General features: G+C 42.3%; 1 protein-coding gene across 1 annotated transcript; it reads left to right on the plus strand.

Annotated features, from left to right (window-relative positions):
- Positions 1 to 157: 157 nt before the first annotated feature.
- GAR1 (GAR1 ribonucleoprotein) lies at positions 158 to 9,631 on the plus strand. Its single transcript, XM_074866917.1, has 7 exons — positions 158 to 584; positions 1,108 to 1,298; positions 1,379 to 1,533; positions 2,788 to 2,847; positions 3,248 to 3,383; positions 4,317 to 4,424; positions 4,770 to 9,631. Exons 2-7 carry the CDS (start codon positions 1,121 to 1,123, stop codon positions 4,781 to 4,783), a joined length of 651 nt encoding a protein of 216 aa, XP_074723018.1. The 5' UTR covers positions 158 to 584; positions 1,108 to 1,120; the 3' UTR covers positions 4,784 to 9,631.
- Positions 9,632 to 10,375: the final 744 nt, after the last annotated feature.

The raw sequence follows: 10,375 nt of genomic DNA on the forward strand, positions 1-10,375 counted from the left end.
AAGCCGGTTTCCAGGAGCACTTTGGCCGAATCCAGCAGAACCAACCTGGCCCCCTGGCTCCCTCCCGTCCCCTCCCCTCCCCTCCGTGCAGGCCGCGGCACGGCCGGGGGATCGCCGCCAGAGGCGCTCGCTCGTTCCCGCCAGTACGGCGCGTGAGCGCGCGCCCCCGCCGGGTGGTGGCGCTCGGGCTGCCACAGCCCCGCACCGGGCCAAAACCAGGGCGGCCCGCAGCGGCCGCCGGTCCGGCTGCCGCACGCTGCGGGCCCGAGGGTCGCCGTGCCGTGCCGTGCCGTGCCGTGCCGTGCCGCCCCGATGCGAGGCGCCGCGGGCCGCCCACCGCTAGCCGGCCAGCCGAGCCAGCCGTCTGCCCCGGCGGCAGCGGCCGCCGCTCGCTTGCGGCGCCAGGAGCCGCGGCGTCCCGGGAGGATGACTTGCTTTAGGGTCTTTTTGCGACGGTGCCTGTCGGAGGTGCCGTTTCATTTACGGCAGGCAGCCTCGTTTTCGGCGGCGTGGGCGGTTTCCCGGTGGCGGTGCGCGCTGCTGACGCCAGCGGGACGGGACGGCACGGGGCGGCGCGCGCGGAGGTACGCCACGTGCAGGCAGGTCGGGCTCGAGACGCGTGTGGGGACACGCGGGAAGGGGACAGAGCCGCTAGCGGCCGTTGGCCGTGCCTCAGCGCCCGGGAGCGGGCGGGTGCCCGGGGGCGCGGGGATCCCCGTACCCAGGCTGCAGGCAGTCCCCCGTGGTGGGAAGGGCGCTGCGGATGTGCGCCGAGGGTGTTCCGGCTGCGTGCCGCTCCTCCGCGGGGCTGGGGCGGGAGACTCGCAGGGTCTTCTCCTGGGGCCGGAGAGTGTAACCTTCAACCCTCATACATAGGACTGAAAAACCTGCCGTCACTGCTGGTCCCTTTTTACACGTTGGCGTTGCAGTGGATGACATCTTGGGTGTAAACTTGATTTTTCATGTGCCTGCGTGGTTTTAGCGAGGGCTGAAACGGCTAACCATTAAGTAAACAAGCAAGGCTAGCAGGAGGCTTTCATTTGTACAGCAAATCAAATGTGAAATATCTTTTACATCTTAAACAGCTGATTTTTGTCCACAATTTAGGAGGTAGTAGAGAATGTCTTTTCGTGGAAGAGGAGGTGGAGGAGGAAGAGGAGGTGGCTTCAATCGTGGAGGAGGTGGCGGTGACAGAGGTGGCTTTAATCGTGGTGGACGAGGAGGCTTTGGACGGGGAGGTGGACGAGGAGGCTTCAACAGAGGCGGATATGACCAGGGGCCTCCAGAAAGGGTAGTTTGTAAGTTACATGAAGAGATTATATTTATTTCATTTAGAATGACTGCTCCAGATCTTTAGCTTGTTTGTTCTTTATTTCAGTATTGGGAGAGTTTATGCATCCGTGCGAAGATGACATTGTTTGTAAATGTAAAACAGAAGAAAACAAAGTGCCTTATTTCAACGCCCCAGTGTACTTGGATAATAAGGAACAGATTGGCAAAGTGGATGAAATCTTTGGACAGCTGAGAGATTTTGTATCCTTCCAAAAAATGTGTGACATACGATTATTTTTTTTTTAAAGGCTGGTTGAATATTAAATAGAATTTCTCTAGGATTTAAAAATAGTTCAAGGCTTGGCTACCAGTTAGATGTGAACAGTCACAAGTCTAGCTGCAACTGTTAGTGTCAGTAGGTGCCTCATTCACATTAAGTGCCTATCTTAAAGTTTTTGTGCATTAGGGGACCTTGCTCATGCTCCAGCTTATTACTTAATTATAAAGGTGAGTTTGTGCTAGGACATCCTCTCATAAAGCAAGCTTGTTGAGACAGATGCACTGGGGCCATTCTGTTGTCACTGCCAGATTGACAGAAACTGTGACAAAAGCAGGACAACTGGGGGAGTAACCCTGTAACATGGCAGTGGGACTTAGCTTGTGTTGGTTGGTTGAGCATCAGTAACTAGCTGCATGCATTTTCCTCTCCCACGTTAATTGTGAAGTAAAATGTGCAGGTTTAAATCACTCACCCTCTGAATATATTAATTTTCAGATTTACTTTTTTATTGAAATTATTTGAATTTTAGAAACTTGTTTTCTTCCTACAATAACAATATTAAGAAAATATATTACTGGATTTTGCAGCTCCTTGCCTCCCCATTTAATTTTGAGTTTTAATTAAGCAGAGTTGGCCAGCAGCTCTCTTTGATCTTAGGAGCCACATACCAAAATTCTTGTATACTGGAGAGCCAATGGAGTTGTGCAAGACTGCATGTGGGGTTACAGAGTGTCTGCCGCTTCACAGTAGGATGAGGCTGGGCATGTGGTTGGTCCAGCAGTCCCTGCTGGCTCTTCCCTTTGCACAGCCAGGCAGTTGTACCACCCAGCAGCAGCAGCACTAGCAGAGCCCCTGCAGCATGTAGATTGTTCTAGATAAGCCTTGAGGTCACCCTGGGGCTAAAGGAGATGTCACTTGCTAAACAAATTTGTTTCTTTACAATTATGTTTTTATGTACTTCTTCCACTGGTACGTTCTTCCTTACGCCTTAATGCATAGAACGAAAAAATGATTTTACCACAAAATACCGTGTTTGTAACTATGAAAAACCCTGAGAAGAGTTGGAAATAGTTTCTCCTGATCTTTTAATTGTAATTTTTCATTTGTGGTGATGATGTTTAGCTTCATTTATAAAATACTAATTTAGAAAACTTCTGAATGTGCCTTTCATACAATAATCAAAATCACAATTTCTAATGTTTCATTCCTACTGTGTTCCTTAAAGAAACTAACAGTATTTTTCAGTGAAACTGTCTGAGAACATGAAAGCCTCTTCATTTAAAAAAATGCAAAAGGTTAGCCAATCTCAATATCAGAATTCTTCTGCATGTCATCAGTTAGATAAATATACTGTCATCAGATAAAAGCTTTATTAAACTTTTTTTAGCTTTAAAAGCTAGTTGTCCTTCGTAAACATAAATATTCCTTTCCTCTTCCTTTTTGCTTTTGTATCTGCCATGTTCTTCCCTCTTCCTGCCCCGCAAAAAAAATGTAACAAATGAAACTTATGCAAATATCATCTGTATTTTAATAACTTTATAACACTGATTTATTTCTTGCATGCTTGCTTTATTTGGCTATTTGCAGAGGACAATTTGACATAAAGAGATAAGACCAAATCGTGGATATTTGTAGTTATTAATGTGCTCTTTAGCTTTGGTATTTTCAAAGCCTAATGGAACTCTCTTCCTGCAGTTTTACATTGATCCAGCAAAGCTGCTACCCCTTCAAAGATTTTTGCCAAGGCCACCTGGAGAAAAAGGTGCTCCCAGAGGAGGTGGTAGAGGAGGACGTGGCGGTGGACGAGGAGGAGGAAGAGGTGGTGGCAGAGGTAAGATGCCAAGAATGGAAGCTGCAGAATGTTGGGGGTTTTTTTGGTGTTGTGTGGGTTGTTTGGGGGGTTTTTGTCTGTTTTTTGGTTGGGGGGTTGGTTTTTTTTGATAAAGCTGCAGTTGAGTACTTGCATATCAACAGTTGTATTGCAAATTAAAATGTTATGCTTATTTCTGTTTGATAACTCAGTGGAAGAGACAGTGATATGTTTTCCAATGGCAAGACCTAGGCTTCTGTAGCTAGCTAAATAACAGCTCCAAAGCATAGGGAGGAGAGTATGCTGATTTATAACAAAGATGGAAAGCATGACTACTACGCAAACTTTTGGCAAAAGGTTACAGATAATACACACTCCAAACTTGTCAGTGAAAGCTGTATTTTTAGTATGTTTTAAACATCTAGCTTGGACAAAATACTTGAAATGGGGTGTTTGAGAGAGAGGTGAATGACCTGGTAGGTCTCATCCTTTGCTTTTTGTACATCATCTGCAATGTACTCCTCAATTAAAGCTGAAGTTAATTTTTTTTTCTTACATCACAGTTTCTTGCCTCTTCTTCCTACCCTACCCCTTTGCAGTGAGGCACAAGTGTTTCAAAATTTTTTGTTTGTTTTAATGTTCTGTTGAGTTGTAATAAATTACTTATTAATTAATAGTTGTAATTATTTTTTGCTCTCATAAAAGAAGTTTATCGTGGAGTTTTGTTAATGTCTTTTTAGTATTTTGGACATTGTATATCAGATATTAAACAATACCTAAAATGTTGCAGATGGTCCCTAGAGGAGACAAGGTACTAGTAATTGACCTAGTAATATCCTGCAATTGAGTTTCTGTTTTTCTGTTCTCCTTTCAGAAGCTGTCAATGAAATTAGTTGTTATGTATAACAAAGAATTTATATGCTCCTCAAAGTGTAATTTCTTTCCTATGTTTAGGAGGATTTGGAGGAGGAAGAGGTGGAGGAAGAGGAGGAGGATTCAGAGGAGGAGGAAGAGGTGGAGGAGGAGGATTCAGAGGAGGAAGAGGTGGAGGAGGCTTTCGGGGTGAGTGTGAGGTTTTTACATTTCAGTAATAAGAATGGCTCTTGTTTTATTAAGCTTTTGAACGGAATGTTGTATTTTTTAATCTGTTATAGATGTTTATAGTTTTATGCAAAAAGTTTCAGTGCATCGCAGTAGCTAGCTTAAACCAAAGCACAGTATTCTGCATTTTGATGCTTGTGTAAGACCGTGCTAGTTTTTCGCATTCAAAAGGGACTGTGAGAACAGATAATGATGATAAATTATTTTGTTCTATCAACTCATTTAGTGTTATGTATATAATTTATTTGCTTTAAATGCATCTAAGATGTGAATTGTTCAGTGTATTTTTTTTCCCTCTTAAAATAGGAAGAGGATATTAAAAATGGAGCCATGAGTGTCTCGCCGCTGTGTTACTGTATCATCTGCAGAAGTGAAGAACAAGGAGAAATTTTTGTAAAGGACCCTGAAAAAGTTCTTTTTATAAAAAACTTGAAGTTGTAAAATGACAATTATTTCTACACTTAATGACTGTTGATCAACACATGAGGAGAGTGTAGCCCCAGGTGAAGAACTGAAGACTGCTCAGAATATACTTGAACTTTTTAAACTAAGCCAGGATTCAATGTTACTCTTAAACTGTTTGTTTCTGACAAGTGACATAGTCAATGCTTGACTTCATGTTGGAGTTTGGAGTAAACGATCAATTGAAGTGTTTTTTCAAAAAGCCCTGCCAGTTCACTACATGCACATTTGTCGGTATGAACCTGTTACCTCTGTGTGATCGATCCCTAGTTTTCATCCTCTTTTTATATTGAATCTTCCGAGTTGGTCTACAGAGGACAATGCCGTTTAAACAACCTTGGTGAACCTTTTTTTTACAAAGTAAACTTCAAAACTTTGTGTTGATAGAATGGTTTTATACATAATAATGTATAAAAGGAAGATAGCAAAGGCTCTTTGTGGATTTTTATGTATGATTTTTCAGTGGATTTTTCTCAATGAAAACCAAAGGCATTAAGACCAAGGTTAATACTGTTCTTAAGTCACCTAATTGTATCTAATTACACTGATACTAAAATTGCTAAGAGTTTTTAACTGCCCCCACCTCCCCATTAGCCTCTTTCTCTTCAGGTTTTGATGTCCTGGCACCACACCTCTGTGGTGCTCTGAGCTTGCTTAGGGCTAAGATGAGACAGTCCATCACAGGCCTCCTCTGCACATAGTGCTTTCAGTTAAGTATTGCTTAAAACATGAAAAATTATGCACAAGTCTTTAGTCTCTTTAATTGGATGCAATATGAGAGTTTTTGAAAAGCACTCTCTCCTCTTAAGGATGGAGCAGAACAGGGTGCTTCTCTTTAACTTTGGAAATACAGTAAGAATAGAAAAGTAGAATCTCCCCAGATTTCATCTGGAGCCAGAAGTCCTTTCACAGACTCTCATACCCAAACACTTTTGAAAAGGGATCTGTAGAATATCTACATGACAGTATTCTGAACATCTTGTTGAATGTGGAAAGAAGTACATTTCAGAATACTTTTTAATTAATGAATGCAGTAACAGGCAAATGAGATATTGACCTTCTGCTTGGCAAAAAGAAACTGGTAATTTGTCAGCCCCAGGATTGGACAGTTACTGGCCGTTTTAACAAACATGACTGTCAGTTTGAATAATTTCTTGAACAAAACTGGAAACAAGGTAGCAAAACAAATGTTTGGGAATTCAATTAAGTCTGAACAGGTGCTGCATAGGATAATAGATAAAAGTGTTCTTCAGCTTAAAGGAATCCACAAAACTGGAATTTCTGCGAGATCTGCTTTTGTGAGAAGACGCTGAGTCTGCTGTTCAACCGCATCACAATCAGGAATTGAGGGATACTGATTATTTTCCTTGTATTGCTATACACTTTAAACCAGGTTGGTTAAATCCAGACCTCTGGAAATGTTCAGCCTTCTGTTACTGTGTATTGCTAGGCCTAAGTGACTTAGGGCTCTGATTTGAGGCATTGTAGAATTGCCCTTTATCTAGACAAAATCCTGTTCAAGTCATTGCATCTCTGGCATATCACATTGCAGCTGAACAGTACCAACTTGCAGTGAAGCTGGAATTGTCATTACTTTTGTTATATTTGTAATTGCATCCTCTACGGTCCTGTATTCACTGATGCTTCAGTAGCTAGTTGTGGGTAGCTGACAGATCTTCCCTTCTGGCTTTGGAAGACTTAATACAGTCCTCACTCTTACACCCAGATTCATGCTCTGCTTTGCTGTTCACACTGCATGCTTTAGGGACATTCTTTTTCCCAGGATATCAGAAGACTGTACAGCTATCACCTTTAAACTGCACGATGTGACAGCTGATGTTTCAGTTGCGTGAAGTGCCATCTTGCAGCCTAGGACAAGAAGCGTATGCTTTGAATCTCACAGCAGATGGAGCAGTGAGTCAGCCTGAAGCTGTTGCAAGGCCAAAGCGAAGACTTACATCTGTGTGCAGAGCAGTTAAAGAACAGTATCTGTTGCTGCTCTAGAGGGAAGATCGGCCTCTTGATTATAGGGAACTGGATTGCAGTCTCAGCTGAGAAGTGGGTGAGGAGCATTATGGCCTGGCCTACACGTACAAACAATGTTGGATGGGATTAACACAAATATACAGAGAAAATTTATAATCTTAGCTCTTTGTGGAGCTTGTAGGATGTTCAGATGCTGATGGAAGAACGTCCTTAGTGACTAGATGTGAAATGAGCTGCCATATGAGGAAGCAGTCCTGGACTGCTCTGCCATGTGGTGATGCCTTTTTTTTTTGTTTGTTTTTGTTTTCCTTCCCCTGAATGAGGAAGGATCATCTTTGGTTGTGGCAAGGCCCATCCAGTGCCTGTTCTGGTTCATCTTCTCTGTGCCATGGCATGACCCTGCCCTCCTCAAGCAAGTAGTTGCTAACTAATGGATGAAAATTCAGTGTCTTAACAAACTTAAGATGGCACGTCTTGTCTACAGTGTAGTGCTGAAATGAACTAAAATACAGGTTCTCTAATTTTATATGACACCTTTCTCTCTGCCTTGAGCTTTTTATTCAAATCCTATCTGTAATTCTGTTACTGTGCTCCTGAGCCTAGTAAGTGAAGTGTTTGAGTTTTATATATGTGCTTTCTCTGCAGAGAACAGGAAAGGTGGGCTCACCAGCACCTTGACAGAAATAGGTATGTTGGCAGAAATGGAAAGTTCCGAGTAGCTGTAGTGTCTGGAGGAAAAAAAGTCACAATGCAATCTGAAGCGAGGGCGGCGGGGGAAAGGTGTTAGTGGCAGTGTAGGCTCTTGATGACTGGTGTTCCCTGGATTTCCCCTCACTGGCAGCCTTTGGAGCAAATGGTTGGGCAACCTGAAGAACTTCTCACCTGCCACCAGCTCCAGCAGTGCAAAGGGGGTTGCTGTCCTGCAGTGTTCCTCTGAAGCTCGGGGGGAAGGTAGGCTTCAGTGCACCCCACTGCTTGGCTTCCCACCCAGGGCATGGCAGGAGTGGTGTCACCTGCCTGTCTCCTTGTCTGCTTGTCAGTGTCTGCATGTGCTCACTGGTGACGGGCAGAGCATTCAACAGCCAAGTTCCATTTTTAAAAAGTGGTCGCAAGTGGATAGGGCCTGACTTTTAGCTGATTTTGAAAATGACTGCTGGTAAATCACTAGGACCAGATTGCTTAAGGGTATTTAGAATACCCTGAGCCTTGCCATACTCAAATTCTGGTTTTATTTTTTCTATGTGGGATCTAAATCCTTGCTAAACAGAGGGTAGTACATAGACGTGTATTGTAAAGCTTAAAATTGTTACCCATTGAGAATGGCTTTAGTGCCCCTGCATTCCTTCTTGGAGAGATGTTTTTTCTCCTTGTGTTTTCTGTAGTTGCTGGGATAGGGTTGTTCAATATAGTTCATAGATGTGCTTTGTTACTTTGTCAGGGAAATTTGATGATGTGCAGAAAATAATTGTGATATTTTAATGTATGTTTGCAGCATACATTTTGGCTGTTGTTGAACAGAAAGGATTCTCTCTAGCACTAACGTGAAGTAGTGGATGTTTGCCTGAAGCAGTGCTGAATAGTCACATACAGACTGATGCAAAATTTCTTCCAGTTGTGCAAAGCATTGTCTTGGCAAGAAACAGTGCTGTCATCTTAAAAAAAAAAAAAAAAAAAGCATATCTGCTGCATGAAGTATGGCAAAGCTTTGTAGAGTCGCGTATTTTTCAGGACATTTTTTTCAGTCAGCAGAAAATCTCTTTAGAGTGAAACTTTTCTAATCAGCAGTTTAAATCTAATAAAAACCTCTGTGAGGGAGGAAAAAAAGTAATTTATTAATTAGTTTTCCCTTGGGTTTGAACTATTTGCATGTTTGTGAGAATAAAAGGGAAGTTCTGCCTTATAGAGCCCTCTAGTGGTGATGTTCTTAATAACCGTTGGAGGGTTTTGGTTTTTTACTGTGGTTAACACTGAAAATAGGAAAGAGGCTTTGGTTTTGTTTTTTAATTTTTTTAATGCAAACGGTAAGTTTCTTCTACTCTTGTCACTATTGGATTGAAATATACTTTACACATAATTGAAAGGAACTTGCTAAACCCTGTAATGGGTTTTGTATTGTGCCATATCTCTACAGATACCTAAAAGCTGAAGAATAGACTTAAATAGAAATTGAGTTTTGTTGCTACAGATCTGGGACAAGTGGGAAGGAAAAGCATCACTTGAGGTTATAAAGTGCCCCTCTGACTCCAGTAATACTATCTGTTATTGGAGGATGAAAGTAGCCTGAGGTTTTGGATTTATTTTTTTTTCTTATGCCAGTATTAAAAAGCAATGTGCTAAGCCATATTTTATCTGGCTTAGGAGCTGTGGTTCCAACTTTCTGGATTATTTGTATGCTTTAATATTTAATTCCTTGCTTTATCTTTTTGGCTTTGTTTTATGAACTGCAGTGTTCTAGAAAAATTACTTTTAGGTTCATGATAAGTAATGTCTGCCTTTAATTTTCACTTTTTTTCTCGCAATTCCTGTTGCTGTAAAATTAGCCAAATTAAAGAGGAGACAGAGACAAAGTGATGGTACATAGGATGGACTGCACGTATTAGAAACTTGCGTTTCAACCAACAAGTATGTATAAAATCTGTACGGTCTCATTAACTGCTACTCTAAGTCTGGAATACTATCTGAATAAAAATAGCAACGCTTTGCTTTTCTGAGACATTCAACATTGCAAGCTCTGACTTCTGTGGAAGCTGCAAGATCTGAGATGCTTTTGAAAATCTTGCCAAAGTTTCAGGGGAGGAAAGCAAAGATATCAATTTATCACTGTGCTTTTATCTTTCGAGGCAGGACTATGGGGCGCTAGGGAAGTTGCTTCATTGCCAAACAGATCATCTTTCCTTTCAGAACCCTCCCACCCTGTTCCTGCCTAATCCTCTTCTGACAGGAAAAATACGGTAATAATACAAGTAACCCAAGAACTGTAAGAGCAAGTGTAGATTTGTGGCATTAAAGAAGTGTTTGTTGGTAGAACTATGACACATGATCGTCTGTAGTAATGATGACTAAATGTCATGACTGCACAAGTTTTATATAAAATTTTTCTTACCTTTAGATTCAAATGGGTGAAAGATGCAGGATGTCTGTTTTGGAAAGCTGAGGAGTGGGAGGGAACGGTCTATGAGTGTTTCATGAGTTAGAGTTGGGAGAGCTCTTCAGGTATACTTCCTTTTTCTTGGATGGCTATATTCCTCAATACTGCCTGTGTACTACACCCTTACTGCTGCTCAGAAAACACAGCCCTAGCCTGGGAGCCCGCTTGAGCTGCCTGCAACCCACCTACAGCTGAAGAACCACTGGTTGCTCATCCTTGTCACCTTTATAACCAGTATGAATACAAAACGAGGCAAAAACTGTATGAAGGGGAACTGGTGGGAGACACCTTCTTTGATTGTGTATACTGATACTGT

Source organism: Strix uralensis, chromosome 4 (genome assembly GCF_047716275.1).
Source record: "Strix uralensis isolate ZFMK-TIS-50842 chromosome 4, bStrUra1, whole genome shotgun sequence".
Classification (NCBI taxonomy): domain Eukaryota; kingdom Metazoa; phylum Chordata; class Aves; order Strigiformes; family Strigidae; genus Strix; species Strix uralensis.

What these genes read in the sequence shown, in the direction of transcription:
- GAR1 (XM_074866917.1), top strand. Translation starts at nt 1,121, where the DNA reads ATGTCTTTTCGTGGAAGAGGAGGTGGAGGAGGAAGAGGAGGTGGCTTC. An exon ending in GCCTCCAGAAAGGGTAGTTT is followed by an intron (nt 1,299 to 1,378) that starts GTAAGTTACATG and finishes TCTTTATTTCAG; the next exon opens with TATTGGGAGAGTTTATGCAT. An exon ending in CATTTAAAAAAATGCAAAAG is followed by an intron (nt 2,848 to 3,247) that starts GTTAGCCAATCT and finishes CTCTTCCTGCAG; the next exon opens with TTTTACATTGATCCAGCAAA.